Raw genomic sequence first — 26,617 nt, 5'->3', positions numbered from 1 at the left:
AAAGTAAATTTCCATCTGTAGGGACCAGGCTAAATAAAATGATGGTGAGGTTACAGGGCTGAATACTATTCAGTCACCTAAAAGCCCAAGGCATATCCCAACAATAACAGCAAATGTTCTGAGGGGAAAAATCTTCATTTTCTAGGGACAATATTTGCTTCACAGTTCCATTTTCCAGCAAAAGGCAGGATGACTGCTCCTTCTGTTCAATCCGACCTCATTTTACTTAAACTCAAGTGTTTATATTTAAATGTGGCAACCAAAGATCTTGTTTTATTCCAAACCTGAAGGTCTCTTGGGATATAGAGGTTTGGGATGTAAAATGTTAAACCCGGAAAAATCCCAGGCACAGAGACAAGTGCCACGTTTAAGAGAAATCAGAACTTCACATTTTAAATTAACTTAATTTGGTTCCTTTGCAACAGGGTCTCACTATATATTCTAAGCAGGCCTAGAACTCACTAGGTAGACCAGGCTGGCCTTGAACTCACAGAGACCTATCAGGTTCTGCCTCCGAGTGCTGGGATTAAAGATAAGTTCTAACACACCCGGCCTGACACTTTGCTTTGGAGAGAACAGGTAAAAGACTGCTAATTTTGGCCCATGTTGTTAGGACCAGTTCTCAGGCTGTGTCAGAAAGAGTACACCAGGCCAAACAGTTCCATGTGAGGTTTATTGAGAGAGGAAAGGGCAAGGTGGTGGCAGAAAGAGAAGGGGGTGAGAGAGAGGGATCAGAGGGGCCTATATATGGATGGTAAGCCGTGGTCACAGGTAAAGGTGGGAGATGAGCCAAGTGGATTCTGGGAATCTGGTGACTGTTGCCTTGGCAACAGGTATGCACGTTGCACAGTGGCCTATGTGATGTTACAGGTTTCAGAGGTTCACAGGTTGGTATCACATGTGATACCAACACATGTCAATAACCCAAAATAGTCACAAGTATACGTGAACTATGTTTACGTTTGGTGTGGGGGTGTTTGTTTTTAAAGTTTATTGTTAATTTTAATTATCTGTATGTGTGTAGGTATGTTCACATATGTGCTGGGTGCCTGAGGTGGCCAGAGGTGTCAAATCCTTTGTAGTTGGGGTTACAGGCCATTACAAGCCTCCCATCATGGATGCTGGGAACTGAACTCAGATCCTCTATAAGAGCTTATAGTCACAGCTACTGAGCCATCTCTCCAGCTCCATGTTCATTTATTTTGAGTTGGGCGGGGGGAGGGGGTGTCTCCCTACATTGCCCAGGCTGGCCTCGAACTCTTGATCTTCTGCTTCAACTGAGTGCTGGGATTAAGGAATGCATCATGGTGGTCAGCATACCACTTGTCTTTTGAGACCTGGTCTCTCACTGACACCGGAGCTCTCTGACTGCGATAGATTGGTTGGTTGGCTGGTGAGACACATCATAATCCAATGCATCCAGCCATTCAAACAGGCAGAGAGGACAAACCTACACCCTTCAAACAATGCATCTCAAGTAACGTGTAGCCCACACCCTGCCCACACCCTGGGGAAGGGGAACTCATTTCTCAATCCCCCTTGAGTGAGATTGGACCGGTGACTATTCTAAGAGCTTTTAATCCCAGAACCCAGGAGGAAGAGGCAAATGGATTTTTGTGAGTTCGAGGCTAGCTTTTTTTACAGAGCAAGTTCCAGGATGGCCAGAGATACACAGAGAAAACCTGTATTTGGGGGGGGGGGAATCAAAAGAAAGGAAGGAAGGAAGGAAGGAAGGAAGGAAGGAAGGAAGGAAGGAAAGAAAGAAAAGAGAAAACCAATCATTTTACAGAGGAGGGTACTGGCGCAGTCTATCTTAACACCCTTAGGTAATATGGCCAGAGCCAAGCCACACGACACAGCACAACCCAGGGAGAATGTCAGTCAACCATGCACGTGGACGGCTTACACAACACTTGGCCAGTGCTCTTCGAAAGTGGAGAATGAAAAACTGGCAAGGGAGCACCTCTGATCCCAGACTAGGGTGGTGAGGGCAGGAGGGTTTGAAGTTCAAATCCAACCTGGGCTGCATAAGGAGACACTGCTTCAGAGCAAGAGGGAAAACTTGAAATGTGAGGAGTGAGGGCTGGTGTGTGTGTGTGTGTGTGTCAGCTGGAAGAGGCTTGCCCAGTGTGCCTGAAGCCCTGGGTTTCACCTCCAGTACCGTATAAACTGAATATGATGATGCATGCCCATGGTCTGAAACCCTGGATGCAGGAGGATAGGAAATTCCAAGCTAAGCTGAGCTACAAGAGATCCTGTGCCAAACACCCAGACTGGAGCTGGAAGAGCAAGAAGGCAGCCGGGGAAGCTCTAGCATTCAGTTCAGCTATGCCCAGGTTGAGGAGGCCCGAGGCAGCTGCCTCCACAGAAGGTTTGGTCTGCAGCAGATGCAGAAGCTGAGGTGGCATCCGGAAGGTCGCAGTCGTCCAAGATGTGGCACTCTGGCTCCAGGCCGCTCCTAGTCCTCCTGTCTCTCTTTCCTCCCACCCTTTGCCATCTCTGGCTTTCTGGCCCTCTAATTACTGGACATGCATAGAGACCACAGCTTCTGTTTAGGTAAAACGGAAGCCATGTGGTCGCAAGCAGCTGCCTCTGGAAGGACTATTTCAAAATGGAGGCCGGACTGAGCGTAGAGGAGGAGCCAGCCCAGAGCAGGGTGTCAGTGATCTTGCACAGTGGAAAGATGAGGGGATGTGTTCTCAAGTGTGAGGCCCAGAAGCTGGTTCTGGTGGAGTGCCTCCCAGGATGGAGACTGTGGGCTTCTCTGCTTCCCCTGGAGCCACAGTGCCAGGCTAAGACATTCAACCCCCACCATGGTCCGTTCTTGTGTATCCTCGAGTCCTCTGGATTCGGAGCATCCTCACCCAGCTACCTCAGGGCCTTACACGCTGGAGTGGGATCAGTGTCGCCCTTGGCTCTCCCACCTTTTCTCAGCTTCCCTTATCCAAAAGGCATCCAGAAGGCTGGCAAGGTGGTACGCAAGTGTAATTCCAACATTCAGGGAACAGTAGGATTAGAAGTTCAAGGTTATCCTCAGCTACAAAGTGAATTCAAGGCTAGGCTGGAGTACTTGAGATCCTGCCACACACAACCAACCAACCACATCAAGAAGGGATATTGCCTTTGTAATTCAAGATTATTTGATTTGGGATATTCTGTTCCCCAATATCCATGGGGGATAGAAGCTGGAGAGGGTGGGAGAGAGGAGAAAGAAAGGGCTCTCCTCCGTGCACTACTACAGGGAAGAGCTAGGCTAATGTCCCATGTGTCACAACTTAGCAGCCCTAGGCAGGAGGAAGGCTGAAGGTAAGGGTGAGCTTCACACAGGAAGCTCCCTGAGCTGTCCGAAGCAGGGCGAGTGCTCCAAGCCTCCCTTGTCAGGGGCGTCACACCAGCCAAGGCTAGGGGCCCACTCAGTAGAAGCAGGGATACATGACCACCTCCACTGTCCCCATTTCTGATACCCTGCCTACTTTACACAAAGCACAAAGTACAGGGCTGGGGGTAGCTCATTGGTGGAGACCTCACTGCTCCAACAGAGGGTTAATGGTGACTGTGGGAGGGAGTAGCAGTCTCTTCAGTGGTGTAGCCACTAGTAAGGTGCCCACACTCCTGTAAACAACCCTTACCTGTGCTACTGCAACCTTGATGAACTCATTCTCTCTCTCTCTCTCTCTCTCTCTCTCTCTCTCACACACACACACACACACACAGAGAGAGAGAGAGAGAGAGAGAGAGAGAGAGAGAGAGAGAGATGGTAAACTTTCAAGTAGTAAATTAAAGAAAGAAACTTGACTCAAAAACAAAACAAACAAAACAAAAAGCCGGGCAGCAGTGGCGCACGTCTTTAATCCCAGCACTCTGGGAGGCAGAGGCAGGCGAATTTCTGAGTTCTAGGCCAGCCTGGTCTATAGAGTGAGTTCCAGGACAGCCAGGGCTACACAGAGAAACCCTGTCTCGGAAAACAAAAAACAAAAAACAAAAAACAAAACAAAACGAACAAACAAAAAAACAAACCAAAAACCAAAAATACAAAAACAAAAAAGAAACTTGACTCATTTAACTAAGTGGACACAGGGCCACCAAAAAACACAGAATTCTAAAAATAGCCCCGAAGGACACTCCCAAGAAATAACAGACTTGGGCTATGTAAGAAATGGCACTAATTAAAGGAGATGCCATACAGACCGTAGTGGCCCAAGCAACTGACCCCTCCCACGTGGCACAGGCACAACCCTCCAGGCTCCACTGTTCCCTTCTTAGTCTCTCTCTTAACAACCTTCAGTTTTCCAACTGAAAGATAGCATTCTCCTTCGTAGAACCGGCGTCTCGAAGAATCATGGGTAATCATCAATGTCACAGGAGCTACTGCAGTGACTCCCATGGTATAGATGAGGAAACCGAATTTCACCAAAGAAACTATCACCTTCCACAGGCTGCAGTTACCCAGTACCAGGGGGAGGACCACGAATGCTGAAGTCCAGAACACAGCTGGCTGCAGGCGGAACTCCAGTCCATAAAACTGAATTAAATCTGATTGAGGTGGCACACATCTGTAATCCCGGTGCTGGGGAGGATGACACGGGAGGATGTTGAGATGAGAGGCCAGCCTGGACTACATAGTGAGATTCTTCCTTAAAAGGCAAACAATTGGGGCTGGAGTGATGGTTCCATGGGTAAGAGCGCTTGCTATACAAGCACGAGGACCTGAGTTCGGATCCAGCACCCACATAAAAAGCCAGGTGTGGTTGAATGCATCTGTATCGTTAGTGCTGTGGGAGGTGCAGAGTAATGCAGGCTTGCTGGATGCAACCTTAGTCTAGAATCAGCGAGACAGTCTGTCCCAAGGGAATAAAGCATAGGGTGATACGACAGGACACCTGCCACCCTCTTCTGGCCTCATGAACTCACAGGCATGTAGAAGTAACACATGTACACATATGCACACACAGGGCTGGCGAAGCAGCAATGTGACAGAGTGCGTGCTTGTTTAGCATGCTTAAGGCCCTGGCTTAGTGGCTCAGATCAACACCACAAACAAGTAAAGCTGTACTGTCTTGCATGTTGTGGGTGCACCAGATTGGAAAGGTCTGTTCTACATGTGGCTCCCAACGCCCTTGGGGAAACTTTGTAGAAACATTGAGCACCTTGAAAATCTGGAAACTGGGCTGGGGTTAGATTGGCATGCACAAAGCTCTAGCTTCGATCCCCACCATTACATAAACCAGGCATGGTGGTGCACGTTAGCAATACATGGGAGGTGGAGGCAGGGGGTCTGGAAATTCAAGGCCATCCTTGACTACTCAGTGTGCCTTGATTGTGTCTCAAAAATGAAATAAGCAGGGGCTGGCTAGAGAGATGGCTCAGTGGTTAGGGGTCACATTGCTTTTTCAAGGGACTTGAGTTCAGTTCCCAGAACCCACATCAGGTAGTTCACAACTGCCTGTAACTCCAGCTCCAGGGCATCCGATGCCACTGTTTTCCAAGGCAACCTGTTTTCATGGCACGTATCAGTAGATAGACAGACAAATTGTCTTCCAAGAAGACCACTCATAGCAATAACCACAGACAGACAGACAGACACAGACACACACTTAAAAATAAAATAAATGGTTTTTGTGGGGAGCAGGTTTCAAGATAGGATTTCTCTGTGTAGCCCTGGCTGTCCTAGAACTCACTCTGTAGACTAGGCTGGCCTTGAACTCAGAGATCTGCCTGCCTCTGCCTCCTGAGTGTCTGGATTAAAGGTGTCAGCCACCATCACCTGGCTATAATGTAAATCTTAAATAGCAGCAACTGATGATATTTGAGACCATCTGCACTGCAACACCCTGTCAGAAAATTAAAAAGAAAGAAAGAAAAGAAAAAGAAAGAGAAAAGAAATTCAAACAAGGGGCTGGAAAGATGGTTCAGAAGTTAAGAGCACTAACTGCTCTTCCAAAGGTCCTGAGTTCAAATCCCAGCAACCACATGGTAGCTCATGACCACCTGTAATAGGATCTGATGCCCTCTGTGTGTCTGAAGACAGCTACAGTGTACTAATATACATAAAACAAATAAATAAATTTTTAAAAAAGAAAGAAAATCCAAACCAAATCAAAGACTTGGGGTGGGGTGAGGGCTCCCTGGGGCTCAGTGGCTAGACACTCTAGCTGGAGTTGGCAAGCTCCGGCTTCAGTTAAGAGACCTTGTTTAAATGAGGAGGAGCAAGAGGAGGAGAATTGAAGAAGACAGCAGACATTAAGCTTGGGGATGGCTTCTCTTCGGAGAGCTGGTCCAGGCTGCCTACTCCATTAGAAATGCCCAAGGCTTGAGTTAGTGGTGCCTTTAGGGCTAGGGGCTCTTCAGGGGACAGACCACTGGCTCCTCTGTTCCAGTTGGTTGGAATCATTGCATTCAGCTGAGGCCCTTAGAGTTCCTTCAGGACCAAATCCAAAGAACACTGCCATCTAGTGGTCAAAAAAACACCACCTACCAGGAGGCTTAGGAAGATGCCCTGTGCTCCTAAGGGACCACAAAGGTGTAATTGGCTCTAGACTTGTTTTGTTAGCGGTTAATTGACCGAGGGATCTTATGCAGCTCAAGCTAGCCTCAAAAATCTCTAGGCAGCTGAGGCTGGCCTTGAGTTCCAGATCCTTTTGCCTTCACTGCCAGAGGCTGGGTCACAGGTGTGTTTCTCCATGTTATACTAGCTAGCACTTCTCCTTAGAGCGAAAGAGCGTCTCAGTTTTGGCTCCCAGGTTCCCTGGAGTGAAGGATCTAGGATTGTTCAGACAAAGAAACTTCCACTGGGAGAGATGAACTACCTAGTCCCAGGTAAATGCCCAGAGGATCTACAGTCACGTCCCTTAGCCACCTTTACCAGGGTCTGTAACTCTAGCTCCAGGAGGTCTGATGCCTCCTCCCTCTGCTCTCCTCAGGTACCCAGACAAGCACGGCAGACACTTGCAGATACACATACTTACTCATGGTGGCCCATGCCACTGATGCAAGCACTTGGGAAGCAGAAGCAGGTACTTCTCCAGAGTTCCAGGATAACTACACAGTGATGCCCTGCCTCACAAAAACAGAGAACAATGGATACTTTGTAAACTTCCTATGCACGGCAGACAGTTGCAGACAGTCACATGGCTTTCTCCTGGCTTGGGAAAATGGAATTCTGGTTTTCAGTGTAAAGGGGCAGAAAACGCCACATCATTTGTAAGGTGGCTCTAGTTTCCTCTTTCTAGCTCCCTGACCCCAGCCGAGTGAAGAGGCAATGACTGTCTGGATCATCACTTTCCCCCGTGATTCAGTCAAGATGGTCTGACATCCGAAATCTGCTCAAAAGCATCTCAGACACCAAGTGTGTCCAGCATGGTCTTGGGATCCAACTGGGCCACCTCTCTGGTGGCAGCTTGGCAGCAACGTAATACCTCACACACATGGGTCTTCTTTCTTTCTTCCTTTCTTTGAAAGCTACACAAATTTAAAAAATAGTGACTCACGCTTTTAATTCCAAAACTCAGGAGCAAAGGCAGGAGGGTCTGAGTTTGAGGTCGGCCTGGTTTACAGAGCCAATTCCAGGACAGCCAGGGCTGCAAAGAGAAGCTCTGCCTTACAAAACAAGACAAAACAACAAACGCAAAGCTACACAGACTAAGCACTGCCTTGTTCACCAAGCAGCTCTGTGAAGGCCGTGGTGATCTTGGGGGGGGGGGGGGGTGGAGGGGGGTTCTCCATCTGTAATCGACGAAATACGGAAACGTTAGTGAGTAGTGGATGCTGAGGGATATCTTACTCCAAATAGTTCACATCATTTGTCCCTATAAGTCTCACAATCATTGTCTGAGGACACTGTTATCTCTCAGGCCTTGAACAGAGAGGTTACAATAACCAGCTGGGAGGCACTGGAAGCCAAACCCTACCAGAGTAGCCTGTCGTCACAGTGGCTTCCTATTTTTCTAACTACTTCAGAGTCTCTTACATTCAACTCATTTGGTAGCTTTTCAAATACAGAATCTACGTAGTGAGAAGAAAGAACATCACTGATCTGGCCCAACGATTCCCAATGCAGAGAGGCCCGGAGAGGGCAGCGGGCTGCTCAAGATCATGCGCAGAGAATGGGCATGTGATGGGCACGTGACCTCGAGTGGGTGGCCCCAGCAACCCAGGGAAGCAGAGCGGCAGCTTGTGGATGAGCAAGCGGTACCAAGGACACACGACAGACACTTCATCAACAAATGCAGCTTGACTTTATTGCATGAGGCTGGCAGGGAGCCAGCAGGGAAGGCCTGTCTGGGCAGGAATTCCGTGGCTGAGCTGGACTGAGCAGTTGGTGTTCCAGATCTGCGGGGGAGACCAGATCAACAGCCTAGGAGAAAGGGAGAATAAGACGGGTCAATGGCGCCACCTACCGAGAATGGGTAGCATTGCATTTCCGTCTGTTGCAGCCTCTCTGTACTGCCCATGCATGGTAACTGGTATCTGCAAAGGTGAAACTTTGTATGGTTAGAGTCTGTTACAAAGTAACCAGATGTGGAACTTTGGGTCTGGGTGAGGGGCAGGAGCCGACTCTTTCCACACAGAGTCGTATACATGTTTGACACCTCCCAGACTAAAAAGTCTGAGAACTGGGCTTGGACAACTTCTGTAAGACCAACACTGGAGCTAGAAGCAGGAGGATCAGGAGTTCAAGACCAGCTTGAGCTACATGAAATCGTGAATAATAATTTTTTTTAAGATTTATTTATTATTATATATAAGTACACTGTAGCTGTCTTCAGACACTCCAGAAGAGGGCATCAGATCTCATTAAGGATGGTTGTGAACATCCATGTGGGTGTTGGGATTTGAACTCAGGACCTTCGGAAGAGCAGTCAGTGCTCTTTACTGTTGAGCCATCTCTCCAGCCCCGTGAATAATAATTTTTTAAAAAAAAATGCCAGGAAGTGGTGTTGCACTCCTTTAATCCCAGCACTCAGGAGGCAGAGGAAGGGAGAAATCTCTGTGAGTTTCAGTTCTACATACAGAGTGAGTACTAGGACTGAAAAGGCTACACAAAGAAACTGTTTCTAAAAACAACAACAAACAGCAAATCAACAGGCACCCGAAGGTGAGCTGTGCCTGTGATCCCAGCCTGGGAGGTGGAGATAGGGATGATTGATCAGAAAACTCAAGATCATTTTCACTGAATCTTGAGTTCAGGGTTAGCCTGGGCTGCTTGAGACCTTATCTAAAATGAACAAACAAAAAAGACACTGCATCATTCCCTTTGTAGGAAGTACCCAGGCTCTCCCAGAGTGGCAAGAAGCAAGCAGACTGGCATCATCAGAGGAAGTCGTGGGGGTAACTGGGGAACCACTGCTTGATGGACATGAGGTGGTTTTCTCAGATAATGAAAATGTTCTGAAGTAGGTACTGGTGCGGTTGTGTTCCACTGCGAATGCATACGGTGCTTATGCATGGTGCCCATGAACACGGCAAACTGCATCATGTCAACTGTATTTTCACCTTGATAACAAAAGCCACAAGGAACAAATCTGAAGAGTCAGCCTTCACCATGAGAGGAGCTACTTCAGTTACAGGGACTGTTCATCCTTCCTCCCAATCCTTCTCCAGAGACCACGCTTATCAAACACAACCTTTTCTTCAAAGTTAAACAAATCCTCTTTGGTTTTGTTTGTTTTTGTTGTTTGTTTGTTTGAGACAGGGCTTCTCTGTGTAGCCCTGGCTGTACTGGAACTAACCAGGTAGACCAGGCTGACTTGAACTCCACCAGCCTCTACCTCACGGCTGAGATTAAAGGTGTGTGCCACCACCACCTAGCTAAGTAAAAGTTTTCATTAGAATGGTGTTGGCACATGTGTGTGTGTGTGTGTGTGTGTGTGTGTAGGTCAGAGGCCAGGTTTACTCTCTCCTTCCACCTTTTAGGTGGGTTCTGGAGATGGAAGTCAGGCTGCCGGGCTTGCACACAGGTGCCTTTACCCACAGAGGCATCTTCCTGGACCTCATATACAATCTTACCTGGATGACCACTGGGGTCACAGCTATAATCACATTTGAGGGGTTAGGGCAGAAGGATTGTTGCCACTTCCAGATGGCCTGAGTTATACATGGAGGTTTTACTTCAAAATGATTTTTAAAAAATAAAGAAAACCTTTACAAGGAGGTCCAAAACACAATAAGGTTGTTTGGAAGAGATGGAGGTCAGGGCCCCACCCACTCACCCAACCCATAACACTCAGGGATGCTGGGCGTGCAGGTCTGAAGCAGGGACAAGCGGCTGCTGGTGTCATCCTGTGGAGGACAAACCTTAAGGAGGCCGCACAGGGACCAGGAAAGGCAGCGGGGCAGAACCGAGGGGTTCGTTCCCTTCATAGACTAAATCTCAGGCACATAAAACATGTCTAAGTCACAGTCTGAACCAGAGCAGGGCTGACCCCAGACTCCACTCTGCCTCCTTCCTGGCCACGGACCAAATCCAGGGCCAGAAAAGGCAAGGGAAGCAACAACGTCTATTTACTTATTTACTTAAATTCAGTGTGTGTTTTGAGTGTGCATGAGTATGAGTGTGTGTGTGTGCGCGCGCGCGTGCGTGCGTGCGCGTTTCGAGTGTGCATGAGTGTGTGTGTGTTGAATGTGCTTGTGTGGAGGGCAAGAGACAGTTTGAGGAACTCAGTTCTGTCTTTCCACAACATGGGTCCTGGAGTCTGAACTTGGGGTGTCAGGCTCGGTGGCAGGTACCTTCGTCTGCTGAACCTTCTTTCTGTCCTTGTCATTTTTAGATGTATTTTTTGAGTCGGGGTCTCTATCTAACCCAGGTTAGCCTTGACTTCCTGGTTCTCCTTGCAGGACTTAGGCTCGTGTGAACCGGATCGTCTTCACCTTTTAACTCGCTGGAATGTACCGTATACACAGAGCTCGTGGCTTAGGTTCCAAGTGCTCTCAGTAAGGTGGCTGCTCTACTCCCAGGGGAACCTCTAGCCCCAGCTGATTACAGCTGGCCTCTGCCAGGGGCCCTCAAGGGTCACTGATGGAGCCAGCGCTATCGGAATTGTCATTTACACACTTCATACTGCCTGGCTCACTCCCTCCTCCGCCACCCACCTGCGTGGGGCTCTGGTCAGGTCACTTAACATTCACTGGGCCTCTTAAACCGCCAAAGTGACCGTAGGAACTCATGCCTCACACACACTGCAGAGGGGGGGTGAGGGTGCCGGACACAATGAGGACTGCTGGGTGGGCAGGCGACTGTCCTGCTCCTGGTGGAAGGGCACTGGCACTGGCCCCGCTTCCTGCCTCCCCGGGACCGTAACTAGGAAGGAAGCAGCTCAGATGGGTCACTGACTCTGCACCAGGCTGGACTGGCGCCATATCCGGCTCCAAATGGAAGCAAAGACAGAGTGAGCATGAACTCAGGCACAGGAGTGACGGAGGCTTCGGACACAGGCATCTACTGTGAAGGGACAGTCACTTCACCAATGCAAGAGGCTCACCATTTCAGAAGGGTCACATACTCTAAACTTAAACCATGCCTACCAAGCAAGGTGCCCCTCAAGTCCCATGAGACTCTGGGAACACAACACGGAGGAGCTCTGTCTGCTCACAGGAGGCCCACAAGACCCTCTACTTCCCCCTTGTACTGGACAATGATGACATGCTTGTGACCCTTCCAGAGTGGGGCAGTGGGCTGAACAACAAACACATCAGGGCACCCTCTTCCCTCTCTCAAGAAGCCCAAGTTCAGTCTGAGCACCTCAAATCCAGGAACCCCAGTTGCAGTGTGCCCCAAAACTAGAGAGTGCCAACTGGATGGTGAGAAGGTTTGGGGTTTTTCTATTATGGATGCCCTCTAGGTTAGTTTAGGGAAAGATTCCAAACCCCAAAGAAATTACAACCTGGACTGCTTCTGGGCTTTCAGATGAGGAGAAGCAACAGGCTTGTGCAACAATGGCTGGGAACGCACCCACCTGCCTCTTCGGTTCATATCCAGAAGGACTCATCCAGGTCCTGGCTACTTGGGTCCGAGGTAGGAAACAGCCTTTCCTGTTTTGTTGAGGGTTGCCAGCAGGGTGTCTGAGCTGTGCTCAGACTCGATGCAGACCTTCTTGTTGGGCAAGTCAATGTTGAACTCCACTCCTGCAGGAAGAAGCACACTGGGGTGGGGGAGGGGAAGCAGGCCCCTTCCACTCATGGAACAAAGAGTCGGCCTCCTAGTTATTCCTGTGACAGTGGGCTTCTCTCCTGGAGCCAGGGAGCAGCAGGCTCTTTCCGTTCCAGGTTCTGTGAGCACGGCAGGCTCTGCTGCACGCTCTTCTCTGTGTGTAGGAGTTTTGGTGATGGGGCTTAAATCCAAGGCCTCAAGAACACTCCACTGCTAAACTCCTTTCCTTAGCCCCTCGAGTGAGTTTTCTTCTCTCCTTCCTCTCTCTCTGCCCTCCCTCCCCCAGTCCTACCATCACTCCTACCTCACTTTCCTGTGCCCACGCTAACCTCCCAGCTTAGCAACACACAGCCCTCCTTCCTTCCCTTTCTTTATAATCTTATTTAAAACATTTTTAAAATCATGTTTTTGTTTGGGCCTGTGTGGGGTGTGACCCTGAAGGCCAGAGGTGGAGGGTCTGGAAAGGGCTATGAGCCTCAGCTGTGAGTGCTAGGTCCTCTCCAGGAGAAGAACACACTTGTAACCATCCCGGCATCTTCTCAGCCTGGACTTATTGATTTTGTTGTTGTTGTCTTTTGTTTTTTCTTCAAGTCAGGGTTTCTCTGTGTAGCCTTGGTTGTCCTGGAACTCACTCTGTAGACCAGGCTGCCCTCGAACCCAGAAATATACCTGCCTCTGCCTCCCAAGTGCTGGGATTACAGGCGTGCGCCACCACCGCCCGGCACACGTACTGATTTTTATGTATGCGTTTTTCTTGCATGTGTATCTGTGTACCACAAGTGTGCAGTGCCCATGGAGGTCAGAAGAGAGCACTGGTTCCCTTGGTTGTGAACCACCTTATGGTGCTGAGAACTGGATCCAGATCCTCTGCAAGAGCAGCTAGTGCTCTTATCTCTCTAAGCCCTTGCTTTTAAAATCTTATTAATTTCCATAAGGACATAGGTGAGTGTGTGTTAACAAGTGTGACTCTGTGTTAGCAAGTGTGAGTGAACAAGCGTGTGAAAAGAATCTGTATACGGGCATGTGTGTGAGTGTCAGTGTGTGGGAGAATGTGTGTGTGTGAGTGTGAGAAAGGGAACGTGCGATAGTGTGTTAATGAGTCCATGTGAGGGCGGTAAATGAGATGCATGTATGTGCGTGTGTGTGTCTGTGTGTGTCTGTGTGAGAGCGTGTGTGATGGTCAGAGGACAACTGAAAGTCAGATTTCTCCTTCTATGTGGGTCCTAGAACTAAACTCAAGCTTGGCAGCAAGCGCCCTTTCCCACTGAGTCTCTAATGCTTGTGTGCTGTCTGTCTGTCTGTCTGTCTCTGTATGTTCTCTCTCTCTCAACGTGGTACTGGGTCTCACATGTGTATTCTACTACTGAAGCCCTGGGGCTCTCCAGCCTGTGTGTATGTGTGTGTGTGTGTGTGAGTGTGTGTGTGTGTGTGTGTGTGTGTGTGAGTGTGTGCCACTGCTATCTGGAGCATCAAACACATCCAGCAAGCACTCTGTCACTGAGCTTCATCCCCAGGTCTCTTGATACTTTTTATTTTGAGGAGGTCTCACTGAGTTACCCGGAGTACCTTTGAATTTCTCCAGCTCACTCTATAGTCCAGGGAGGCCTGAGCTTGTGATTTTTCCTGTGTCAGCTTCCTGGTTAGTGCGATGACAGGCTTGTTTGTTTGTCTTTGTTTTTTGTTTTTCATGACAGGGTTTCTCTGTGTCGCCTGCCTTGGAACTCTCTGTAGATCATCAGGCTGGCTGGCCTTGAACTCACAGAGATCCATCTGCCTCTGCCTTTAGAAGGTCGGGATTAAAGGCGTGTGCCGCCCCTCCCCCAGCTGTACCTTGCTTTTCAACAGCTCCCCAGTCCTCCTAGTGTGGTGCTCCCACATCTGTTCCCTGACTTGATCCTTCCAAGGACAGAGGATCAGGTCTGCCTGCCATTCTACGACAGTGCACCCAAGCCCGCCTGGGCAGACCTGTGCCATACCTCCCACACTATAAACTGGAGTAGAACTGTGGGCACCAGCCTGGAACATGCTGCCAAACTGCCTTTCTTGTCCAACCCCTATAAAACCCACAATGCCCTCCTCTAAAATGACGTGTCAATGAAAAGGCTGGGTGGCAATGGTGAGCACTATTACAGGACTTGGCTTCCCAGGTTGTCACAAAGGGCTTGGGATTAGTTAGCCTCAATGCTCTTTCCTGCCTAAGTTAGCCCTTAGTCTGACTACCCAGGCCCTAAGCAACTTAAAGACTTTCACTGTCCTCAACAGTAGAGGCATAAGGGAGCATCTTAGTTAAGGTTTCTATTGCTGTGATAAAAACACTATGGCCCAAAACAACCTGGGGAGGAAAGGCTTTATTTTGCTAAAACTTCCACATCACAATCCATCATGAAGGGCAGGTGAGGGCTGGACTCCCTGGAGGCAGAACTGATGCGGAGGCCGTGAAGCAATGCTGCTCCTCGTGGCTTACTCACCTCGCTTTCTTTACAGCACCCAGAAGCAGGAGGACGGGTTGGCCCCACCCACAGTGAGCTGGACCCTCCCACATCATTCATCAATCAACAAAATCCACCACAGGCTTGCTCACAGGCCAGTCTGGTGGTGGCATTTACTCAGTTGAGATTCCCTCTGCCGAAATGACTCTAGCTCGTATCACAGTGACATAAAACTAGCCAGGATGGGGAGAAACTTATCGAAGGTAAAGGCCCCTCAGCACCAGCAGGGTTGTTCAGCACATGATACAGGGGACGGCTACAATCTCTGAATCTCTGAATAAGAAAAAGTTAGTTTTGAACTTCCAAGAGAGTGCTGGAAATTAACCCCAGAGCCTTTGGAAGAACAGTCAGTGCTCCTAACCACTGAGCTATCTCTTCAACATCCCCCATTTCATTTCTGAAGTGTCTTGGGCACATGCCGACATTCTCAGATCTTATCTGGGGAAGGCCAAACCCTGGGGAGGGGAGCCTGTAACCTTGTAGGAAGTAAGCAGCCAGGTTCTCCCCAGAGAATCTCTTCAGATTTTTGTCAACAGTGTAGCTGGGCATGGTGGTTCATGCCTAGAATCTCAGAATCCAGGCACCTGAGGCAGGAGGACTGTTACAAGTTTGAAGTCTATCCTGGGCTACCTATGGTAAGTTCCATGCTAGGCAGGACTATAATGGGAGACCCTGTTTTAAAAAATTAAGAAGACATTCCATTCCAGCTCGCAGGGCTCAGAAGCAAGTCCCTGACTCACTCTCCTGGGATCTGGGCAAGGCACTTCCCCTCGGGCGCTGGCGTCATCATCCGTCCTGTTCCACCTTGGAAAGTCCCACTCTGTGGACTGACAATGTGGGAGCTGTTTCACCCCGCCGCTGTACTGTTACCTAGGTTTTGTTTATTTATAAGTTGTAGAAGTCGGGTCTCACTCCGTAGCCCAGGCTGGCCTCAAATCCATGCCAATGCCTTGTTTGTCTCTGCGTCCCAGGAGCTGGGACTACAGCTGTGAGCGGCCACACGAGCTTTGCTTTGCTCTTAGAAACTTATAATTTTATTTTCTTACAGTACTGTGGGCTGGGCCCAGAATGTCACGCATGCAATGCAAGTAACTCTACCGATGAGCTACGCCCCAGCCTCTTCTGTCATTTTTAGTTTGAGACATGGCCTCCCTAAATTGCCCAGGCTAGCCTTGAACTTCTGATTCTCCTGGGCTTCTGGGTTTACAGGCCTACACCACCAAGCCTGGCTGGTTTGGTTATTTTTTATTTTTTATTTTTTTGGTTTTTTGAGACAGGGTTTCTCTGTGTAGCCCTGGCTGTCCTGGAACTCGCTCTTGTAGACCAGGCTGGCCTCAAACTCAGAAATCCGCCTGCCTCTGCCTCCCAAGTGCTGGGATTAAAGGTGTGCGCCACCACCTCCGGCCGATTGTTTTTACTCTGTGTATGTTGTCACACTGGAGATCACCAGCATACTACCTGGCACCACTAGGCTCCAGAGCTGGACAGTGTGGCCAACACCAGCTCTGTCCTTCAGGCTCTGTGAATCCAGCCAAGTCATTGAACTCTAAACACTTCCTGTCTACATAAAAGAGTCACTGGACATTAGGCAGAGGCTGGATGCTGGAGTCCATGACCACCGGCTACCCATCCAGACCCTGAAGAAAGAGGTGGGGGAAGGGAGTGGTGAAAGACTCAACAAAATGGAGTTGTGTATGGTGGCACGGTGGTACATGTTTGTAATTCCAGCATTTGGAAGGCAGAGGTAGGAGGATTACTATAAATTTAGGACCAGCCTAGTCTACGTGCTACATTCTAGGACAACCAGGGTTACTTAGCAAGATTCTGTCTCAAAATCAAGACTAAGCTAGGTGGGAGGGGTGGGGAGGATTGCAGTGAAAGAGAGCCGTGAGGTGGCTGCAGCGGGGTCGAAAGGCATCCATCCCCACGGAAGCCAAGTGCACACAAGGCACGCACATTTCAGTCTCACTGCTAGTCCCAGCTGAGCTGCAGCTGCAGCAGATGCTTCTAGGCCTCAGCCTCAGAACATGACTCCTGTGTAGCAGCCTCCCCATCCTGTCTCCCGTGGAGGGCCACTCACCTCCCAGCTTGTTGAGGACTCGGGAGACAGCGTCAGCACAGCCCCCACACGTCATGTCCACGGAGAACTCGTGCTTCTGCAAGAGAGAGGTTATGAGCTAGGCCCTAGAGTGACCCATACACTGTCGCAGGGGCTACTTGGGAGTTGACAGGGAGCAGTGAGAGTGACACAATCTCACTGGCAGCCTGTCTGTGAGGCCAATGTAGTCAACAGGCAAGGGGGGGGGGGGGGATGCTGAGCTTCCTTGTGTCACAGGCAGCACCAACAGAGACATCTCCATGATGCCTTTTGCAAGGTCTGGCACATGATGAACAGGATCACTGCAGGGCTGTGTGAGAAGCTCTTTTCCAGCTCTCCCTCCACGTTACTGCTTTGGACTTTGAGCTGTGGACTTTGCCTCAGGACCAGGGAACCTAGTCATGAGTGGCAGGCCCCACTCTCATCAGATCTGGGACCTGATTTTTCTTTTCTTTTAAAGATTTATTTATTATTATATCTAAGTACACTGTAGCTGTCTGCAGACACATGAGAAGAGGGTGTCAGATCTCTTTACGGATGGTTGTGAGCTACCATGTGGTTGCTGGGATTTGAACTCAGGACCTTTGGAAGAGCTGTTAGTGCTCTTAACCGCTGAGCCATCTCTCCAGCCCCTAATTTTTCACTAGAACATTATTTTCAACATTGGAGTGATTCTCTACAGACTGCAGGACTGCTCAGCAGCCTGGACAGGGACATAGATTATATCAGTAGGCAGGTGACTCATATATGTGGCTACTACTGCTCTGATCCAAACACCTCCTGTTCAAAGGCAGCACCTGAGTTCCAAGAAGGGGAGGAACTTCCCAAGATCCCTGCACTGCAGGCAGATGGGAGGGGATCCCAGGTTCCTGACGTCCTCCAGCCTCTGAGAGATTATTACATGTCAAGGCAGGCAAGTGCCTATGAGACTGGGCTTCTGTTCAATTCAGTGCTGCACCCAAAAAACATCAGAGGAGGTACCAAACCCATTTTATGAGTGAATTGATGGTCAGCATCACTGCCAGACAATTTCTGTGTCTTTGGCTGTTTTCAGAGAGGGCCTGTGCCAATCCTCCCTTCACAATCTGGAAACAAGAACATCGGGGTTCCAACACTCACAAATTGTAGCTTAACTCATAGGGTACCAGTCCCTTCCCCAGGCTGAAGAATGGGACACACACAGGATCTGACATGTGGCAGCCAGACGCCATCATGATGTCTACCTCTACTTTCTCTGCCTCCTGGTGTTTATGCCCTCTAGAGATCATTCCATAACACTGCAGGGAAAGCCTGTGTGTATTCAACATAAGGCTAAACCACCACTGCTATAAGACTAACACTGTTATAAGCTGGTCACAATGCTGGCTTCTGCCCTGCTCCCTTCTGGGGGTCGCTCTAAAGCAGTGGTTCTCTACCTTCCTAATGCTGTGACTCTTTAATACAGTTCCTCATAGTGTAGTGACACCCAACCATAAAATTATTCTGTTGTTACTTCATGAGTATAATTTTGCCACTGTTATGAATCTTAATGTAAATGACATGATATGCAGGATGATATATAACCACCAAAGGTGGTGCGACCCGCAGCTTGACAACTGCAGCTCTAGAGGAAGCCAGTTGCCATGTTAACGGGCACTTTTGTATCCATCCAGAGGTCTACCTGGTGAGAAACAGAGTCTCCAAGGTCAAAGCTAAGGATCACACCAGCCTGGGCAAGCCTCTGGCCTGTACTGTTGTTCCCTCAGGTTCCAAGCCAACCCTACTCACTCTCCTCAGCCACTCCCAGGTCCTGACTCTAGATTTGGGGTTAAGTATTAAAGGACAATAAATAGTTAATGTGCTAATAACATTAGATCATGGGACTAGGTGCTACTAGATAAACGTTACTAGATTCTGATAATTATTTTCTCCCATTTCTCTCTTCCTTTTGAAAAACAAGGTCTCCACCCTGGGAATGTAATCAAGTGGTACATTGCTAGCCTAGCATGAACAGAGCCCTGGGTTTACTTCCCAGTACCGAGACAGGCAAGCATAAGAAATGGCTTGGGCTATACATCTGTCTCTTGACCACGGACCTAGCAACCTGTTAGCAACTCAAGACTGACACCCTGCCCCCACCACCATAAACACACTTGCTTTAAGCACTGGAAATAAGTTACTCCCCTTAGCCAGCCCTGCCTTCCCCATTTCTATCCAAACATCCCAAACCACAATCTAAGAACTCTTGGCAACGGGCCGATCAAGGCTGGACTGGATCATATGCACAACGAGGCCAACTGTCCTCAAAAAGAAATTGTAGGGAGGAGTCCTTACTTACCATCTTATGCCTATGCATAACTGGGTATGCATATGATTAAAATCAGATGCATCAAAAAAAAATCAGATACAGCAAACACAGGCTTATCTAAGCCCATCGGTCAAAATAGACAAGTACCCAAATTATATCCCTTAGCAACCAAACTCCTCCTCTTGAACCCCATAAAAGGAAGCCCCGAACAAGAAGTGGGGCCTGTGAGTACCCTCACTCAGATGGCAGGGTGCTCTGCTGCAGGGTATTCTGGTCTGTTTGGTATATTGTTTTGAATAATTTCCGTTCTATTTTGTAATCTATGTGCACATTTATTTTAACTCTTTGAATAAGAAGCCAAGAGGATAGAAACAGCCAGCCCAAGATGCCAACCACCATTAATATTACTGCAACAACAGCATAACAAGCAACAAACAAAACAAATAACAAGAACAAAACAATGGCTCCCCCTCCTTGGGTTTGATTTGTTGCTGTTATTGTTACTACTTTGAGAACAGGGTCTAATTATGTAGCCCAGACTAGCCTGGAACTCACTATTCTGCCTGTACTAGGTCTCAAACTCCATCTTCTTCAGAAACCCAAGTACTGCATAAACAGGTACCCAACAAGATATCTAAATTCAATGCCCACCTTCCCCATGAAGCTCATCAAAATATTTCTAGGACAGGCTGAGTGAGCCTTATCTGAGTGCTTGGGAGCAGAAATGTCCCTGATTAGGTAATATTTGCATACACATAATGAGGTGTCTTGGGAATGGAACGAGTCTAAACAAGAATCCTATTGATGCATACAGACTAAAGGTAATTTTGTGTAATGTTGTTAATGAGCCATGTTTGAGCATCTTGTGGCATTAGGCCCCTGGCTAGTCTGAAACTCCCTATATGGCCACAAACTCATGGAGATCTGCCTGCCTCTGCCACTTGGACACTAGGACTAATTTAGTACTTTAATCCAAGTACTCGGGAAGCAGAGGCAGGACTAAAGTCATGCACCACCATATCCAGCATACTTTTTTTAAAAATTATTTTTATGTGTATACGAGTGTGTGTCTTCATGAGTTTATGCATACCAGATATGAGCAGGACTGCACAGAACTCAAAGGAGGATATTGCATCCCCTGGAAGTGGAGTTAAAGGTAGTTTATAAGCTGCTGTGTGATGGTACAAATATATAGACTTGGGTCCTCTGCAGTTCCTTTGTGAAAATTAATCAGCAGTTAAGAACACATACTGTTCTTTCAAAGGACCCGAGTTTGGATCCCAGCGCCTACCTTTAGCAGGGGTAACTGTAACTCCAGGGGGATCTGAGGCCTTTTTATGGACTCCATCCCTTTATGGAGTATAGTGAGGCACCTACACTCATATGCACATACCCACACATGGACACGGATATATACATAGAACTAAAAAAATAAAAAAGCTGGGTGGTGCAGGCGCACACACAGAAAAACCCTAAGAAACAAAACAAAACATTAAAAATAGGGCTAGAGAGATGGCTCAGTAGTTACCACTGCTCCTACTCTTCCAGAGACCTGAATGTCCAGAACCATGCTGGATGTTACAGTTACCATGGATATTACCACTGGATGTTACCACTGAATGTTACCACTTGATGTTACAGTTACCATGGATATTACCACTGGATATTACGGTTATCACTGTAGCTTCAACTCTAGGGAATCTGAAGCCCTCTTCTGGTCTCTGCACACAAGTGGCACACCCCCACACACATAAATAAAAATAAACCTAGTAGCAATTAAATTAGAGTTATTCACTTATTTGCAGGTGGGAGTGCACCCCACGCCCTAAGTGTGGATGTTGGGCCATCAGACTCAGCAGCAAGGATCTTTACCAGCGGACCCATCCTACAACCTTTTTCATGACCCCTTTCTGCCATATTTTTCTGGCTTGAAAAGAGAAGCATTCGTTTCCCTCTGCTCAGGATTCACTAAGGTGATGAGGTCATGGGTGCGAAGGCCCTAGGGGAGAGAGGCTTTCTTTGCTCCAGGCAAATCTTAGCATGGCTGAGTGCCCAGCTCCCACAACCTGCTCTCAGGAGAAGCTCTGAAAGGGGGTTTCAGAGGATAATTTTTGCTGCTCAAGGAGCTAAAATCAACAGTTATCTGAGCTCCAAACTGAGGACCACAGCAAGAAAGGACTTCTTTCACAGTTCAAAGGTCAGAGGCCAGGGGTCTGCTCCAGGAGGCCAACATTACAACTCAGAGCTCCCTACCTCCACCCACAGATTGTGCAAATAAACATGTCAGAAAGTTAGCCTAAGGGACAGGGCGACTACATAGCCTTCACAAGGGTATCCCTAAACCTACTCCACCTTCTGGGTGTCTCCCCAGTGCCACTAGACCGCTTCCAAAAGGATCCTTTAGGGCTTGGGCCTGAGGCTCAGTGGCAGAGCACATACGTAGCATACACAGGCCCTGGATTCAACACCTAGCACCACAAAACAAAACTTTAAGCCAAGTGTGGCAGCTCACTTCTATAATCCCAACCCTTGAAAAGCTAAGGCAGGAGGATAGCTATGAGTTTAAGAGTCATTCTGGGCTACATATTTGTTTATGGCCAACCTGGGCTACAGTGATGCTCTGTAACAACAAACAAAGTGAATCCTCTTAAGTATAATGTATATGTTAATGTATAATACATACTGTTGTATTATTATATATTATAGATTACTTCAGAAAGCCAGTAAATGGTATGATTCTTTTTCAGACTCTAGAACTGGAAGAGTGGGAATGGGGGAGAGGAGGAAGAGGAGAAAAAAGAAAAGGAGGAGGAGGAATAGGAGGAGGAGGATTACACTGTTCCGTCTAGAGGACGTTGAGTCTTTGAACACTGGTGTCTGGATTCCTGATTACGAGTATCTGCACGTCTCTGATATACTGACCCTTCTTCTACCACCTTGTTACACTGTCTCCTTTTATCGCTACAATGATTCAACAAGCCAGGAAACTCTTATTTGTCCTTCTGATAGATGAAAAAGCTGAAACACAGGGGGGGGGGTGGGGGGGGGATAGGGATGGGAGGTGGGGGTGGGGAGGGCAGAGGGAGGTGAAGGGTGGGGCGCATGGGTGTAGGGGTGGGGTGGGGAGATACAGCTCATGAGTAGTAGTGCTTAGTTTGGAGAGAGAACACAAAACTTGAACTTGTAACCAGCGAGGTCCATGTTAAAATGGGGTGGAAGCCTGCCTACCCCATCCTACCCCACTTGACCTACATCAACATAGAGTCTACTCCTTGGGGACAGATGGGTCACTTGTGCCATGTATTTGATGATATAATTCCAGTTAATACCAACCTCAGTCCGAAAGGTCTGTTTTTCAGTCCCTATTTTACAGATGAGGAGATAAAGCCTCAGAGAGGCAGAACAACTTGCCTGAGGCTGCCCAGCTGGCAAGCCAAGGGCAGACTTTCAGGTTTCTGGGTTAAACTTTGTTCTGCAAACCATCTTGGGGAAGACTTATTTCCCCGGCTAGACTGGAGGTAGTACTTGACTAATATCTCTCTGCATTTAGCAATTGGTCTTGATAAGGTGCCCGGTTCGTCTCCCATTAAATTCTGCGTCCCAGAGGCAGACACAGAATAGAGAGGCCCTCAAGCTGTTTTTTTCTTCACTGCTGCCCCCTGAAGAGCCTGGCAGCCTCCACTCTGGAATTCTAGGGTCACCAAGGAATCTGTCACATGGCAGTGCAGACTAGCTTGACTGGTAGGACAGACTTTATCAAGTTTTTTGTCTCTGCTTTGTGCAGACAGGGTCTGAAGACAAAGGGCAGGAACCACAAGAATGACACCTGAGAGGTTTAAGGGTGTGTACCAGGAAGAAGCCTCAGGTTCATTCCTGCAAGATAAGCTGCTAAAACACAGAATACTCCTGGGAGACCTCTGGGTTGAGAGGCACTGGGAGGAAAATGCTCCCCACTCCATAACTCTAGACCAGTATCTCAGAAACTCAGTTGAGATTAAAGCTTGCCCCCAAACAAGTACAACTGGTTTTGCCCAGCACTTCCCAGGTGGTCTGGCTTCATCTTGAATCCTACCTAGCTAGCTCCCAAAAATAAACGCTTTCCAACAAGCACTGGGGTTTTTCTTCTCTTCTTGTCTAATGTGTCAAGGCCTCCTGTAAGGCCTTCATTTAACTAAGCAAAGAGGCTAGAAGACGCCATGCAAAGGAGTGGGGTGAATTCAAAGGCAAGATAAGCGCTGCTCTCGGCTCCTCAAACACTGCTCTGAGCTTTGGGAATTCCTGGTTGAGAATATAGAAAGTACCCTGTCGGCTCGGTGTCGTCCAGTGCTTGAGTGGAAGCAGGCCAGAGTGGGCAGGAGAGGTGGACAGAGACAGATTTCTCTGGAAACCTGCCAGCACGGCTGCAGGGGCATGCACGTGGAAAGGACAGGTACTGGCATCCCTATATGGGTTCTCTGCTCTGCCACCCTGCCTCAGTTTCCCCATCATTCAGAAAAGGATGGGGCTGCCTCTCGAAGACTCTCTAGAGCTATCCGAAGGCCTGTGCTCCGCGTTACACAGCTCTCTGCAGCCTTCCCGAGGGTCGCGAAGGTGGAGGACCGGTGCGGAAGGTAAACTGAGAATCGAATCGACTGCAGCTCTGACTATGGTCTGAGCCCTGACAGCAGCGTCTAGCCCCGAAACAGTGCATCGGGTCGGAGGCATAAGTTTCAGTGGGCCGAACAGCCACTTACCGGCATGACTGACGCGGCACAGACAGGCGGCAGCGGCGACGGCGACGACGGATGGAACGCCTTTCCCGGACACCAAAGCGGCGCTTCCGGAGAGTGCTCCTGGAAGCCCTGCCCCCAAGCCAACCCATCCTTCGGCCATGCCCCGCCCTAGGGCAGGACTCCACTTAGGCCCCGCCTCTTCCGGGTCCTGCTTTGGCAAGGCCCCGCCCTTTAAGGAAGGATATGCTAAGTCCTCGTCCCTTCCGGTTCAGTTACAGCTAGGTTCCACCTTTGGGCTGGCCTCCACTTGGTTACCGCCCCTTTATACATGAATATCTTACTAGGCCCCGCCTCTCTTTTGAGCTAGGTCACGCACCCACCGGACTAGGAAAGGCCTGGCTGTCTTTTGAGGTCAGGTGGAGGCTAACTTGTGGAGGCCAGACCTGCCCCTTTTACTGGGTTGTTTCTGAAACAGGGCTAGGGAATGTAAGGCCAAGGCTTCTGGGAATAAAAGATCTGTCATTCCCCTAAAGGGACTATCTCTCTTGCTTATTCCTCAACTCAGTCCCTAAACTAGAGTGGCCTGGTTTAGGGTGACAGGCCTGTTAACCCAGCTACTAGAGTGACTGAAGCAGAAGGTTTCTGGGTTCAAGGCTTACTATGGCTGCAAAATTCAAGGCCATCCTGGACTTCTTGAGACCCTTTCCTGAAAAACATATTTTTAAAAAATTTCTAGCCGGGCAGTGGTGGCACATGCCTTTAATCCCAGCACTTAGGAGGCAAGGCAGGTGGATTTCTGATTTCTGAGTTCAAGGCCAGCCTGGTCTACCGAGTGAGTCCCAGGACAGCCAGGGCTATGATCCAGAAGATCCTGAGTTCAAGGTGGCTGAGGCATTTAATCTCAGCACTCAGGAGGGAGCAATACCCCCACAGACTTGCCTATAGGAAAATTGGATAAAACCAATTCTTCAGTTATAGCCCCTTTTCTAAGATGACTGTAGCTTGTGTCAAGTTTATAAAAATCTAACCTCTCTCATCCTAAGAAAAAACAGAACAGAACAAAAACCCTTGAGACTGTGTCTTTCCCACCCAATTACAGCAGCCCCAGCAAACCGAGTTACTTCATGGGTAGCTCTGACACCCATAAAGAAGATTGGCTTCCTCAAGAGTGCCAGACAGACTGACTAGATTTACCTCCTCCGCCAGCTGTTTGTGTCCCAGAGATGAAGGCCTAGAGAAGATCCCTAAACTAAGCAAGCAATCTGTCATTCTGTGAGTCAGGATGGGTGCAGTCAGAAACATGCTTACAGGTTACAAGACGTTGGCTAACAGGGGAAAGTCTAAGAATCTAAGACTAGCTGGATAGGGTGGGGGTTGAGGGGTGGCACACATGTGTCTATAAACAACCACTCTCTCTATACTCCGGAGGCTGAGGCAGGGGAGTCCTGAATTGGAGGTCAGTCTGAGCCTCATGAGAACCTGTTTTAAATAAAATGAACTAAAATAAATGTAAGAACATAATAGGCTAGGCATGGTAGTGTACATTGTCAATCTCATCACTTAGAAGTCGAAGCAGGGGGATTGCTGAAAGGGCAAGGCCAGTCTGGACTATATAATGCCATGTCCCAAGCACTAACAACCCTTCACCCCGATACAGAAGTGTGATGGATTAAGAAGATTCAATTGTCCAGAAGGTTAAGACATGGGTGTGGGGGGGAGGTTACTGGGAAAGGGGAAAGCTTTTGGATTGTAAACAAAGAATATAGAAAATAAAAAAATATATTTAAAAAAATCTCGGAAAAAAAAAAGACATGGGTGCCCAAGAAATATGTCCCTCCCTCTGTATTCATCCCAAACGGAGCTCCAAGTCTCATTGGAAAGGGCACAGCTGTGGCCGGCTGGATGCAGAACTTGCCAGGGTTCTGGTGCGAGGCTTCTGGGGAAGCATCTGTATCCCTCACAAAAGGAACTGATAGCACTCTCTGTCTCCTCGTCCCCAACCACACATAACTTCTAGAGAACAAGACTTCCCATCTAGCCGTTCATGACAGAAATGCCACGGAGCCAGTGCTGAGTGCCGGTGGCCCCAGACTTACTCTGGGGCAGGGGAAGCCATCTTTCTTTCACCTCCTGAGATCAACTTCCTTTACTTGTCCCTGACAAGCCTCACTAAGAGTCCTCACCTGATGATGTACAGCTTGTTTCTGGCTTTAATGCAGTTAGTGTTTCAATGATACCACACACAGTTCCTTAAAATTCAAAATAGAACAAATTTGTATATGAGAAATTTGTATACGAGAAATTTGTATACGAGAAATTGTCATTTAAAGTTTTGATAGATTCATTTAGATTGCCTCTCAGAAAAAGGGAAAAGGTTATTCTATCTCTATCTATCTATCTATCTATCTATCTATCTATCTATCTATCTATCTATCTATCTTCAACATAGGGTTTCTCTGTATAGCCTTGGCTGTCCTGGAATTCAGTCTTTAGACCAGTCTGCCCTCGACTTCGCCTCCTTCTCCCTCCTGGGTGCTGGGATTAAAGGTGTGATCTACAACCAATACCTCTGTAAGGTTTTAATTTTAAATTGAAAAAATATTTTTCCAGGTTTATAGTTTATTGTACAAATTGAGTATTACCTGGTGGGTTCACATCAGCTTCTCCAGTCGAGGGCCTTAACAGATGAGGTCAGACATTTCAAAATCCATTTATGTTGCTTTCACAGCTCGAGTTTTCTAGGTCTTAACTTGAAGTATAAGACCAACACAGCAGGGGCTGGAGATATGGCTCAATGCTTAAGAGAACTGTTTGCTCAGCTGGGCGGTGGTGGTACACGCCTTTAATCCCAGCACTTGGGAGGCAGAGGCAGGCAGATTTCTGAGT

General features: G+C 48.3%; 1 protein-coding gene across 2 annotated transcripts in view; it reads right to left on the bottom strand.

Moving 5' to 3' along the window:
- The window catches only part of Atox1 (antioxidant 1 copper chaperone), a 31,981-nt gene extending 8,111 nt beyond the window's left edge, over positions 1–23,870 (bottom strand). The window contains exons 1-4 of one of the 2 annotated variants that reach the window (XM_052195193.1): positions 23,753–23,870; positions 16,715–16,790; positions 11,952–12,120; positions 8,212–8,353 (exon numbers count right to left, since the gene is read on the bottom strand). In XM_052195193.1, coding sequence (XP_052051153.1) covers positions 11,996–12,120; positions 16,715–16,790; positions 23,753–23,758 — 207 coding nt within the window. In that variant the 5' untranslated portion in view covers positions 23,759–23,870 and the 3' untranslated portion in view covers positions 8,212–8,353; positions 11,952–11,995. Of the gene's footprint in view, positions 1–8,211; positions 8,354–11,951; positions 12,121–16,714; positions 16,791–23,752 lie in introns of those variants that run through there. The other variant, XM_052195194.1, reaches the window with a different exon arrangement.
- Positions 23,871–26,617: the final 2,747 nt, after the last annotated feature.

This window comes from Apodemus sylvaticus, chromosome 10, assembly GCF_947179515.1.
Source record: "Apodemus sylvaticus chromosome 10, mApoSyl1.1, whole genome shotgun sequence".
Lineage (NCBI taxonomy): Eukaryota > Metazoa > Chordata > Mammalia > Rodentia > Muridae > Apodemus > Apodemus sylvaticus.
This window is presented reverse-complemented; position numbering and strand designations above follow the sequence as displayed.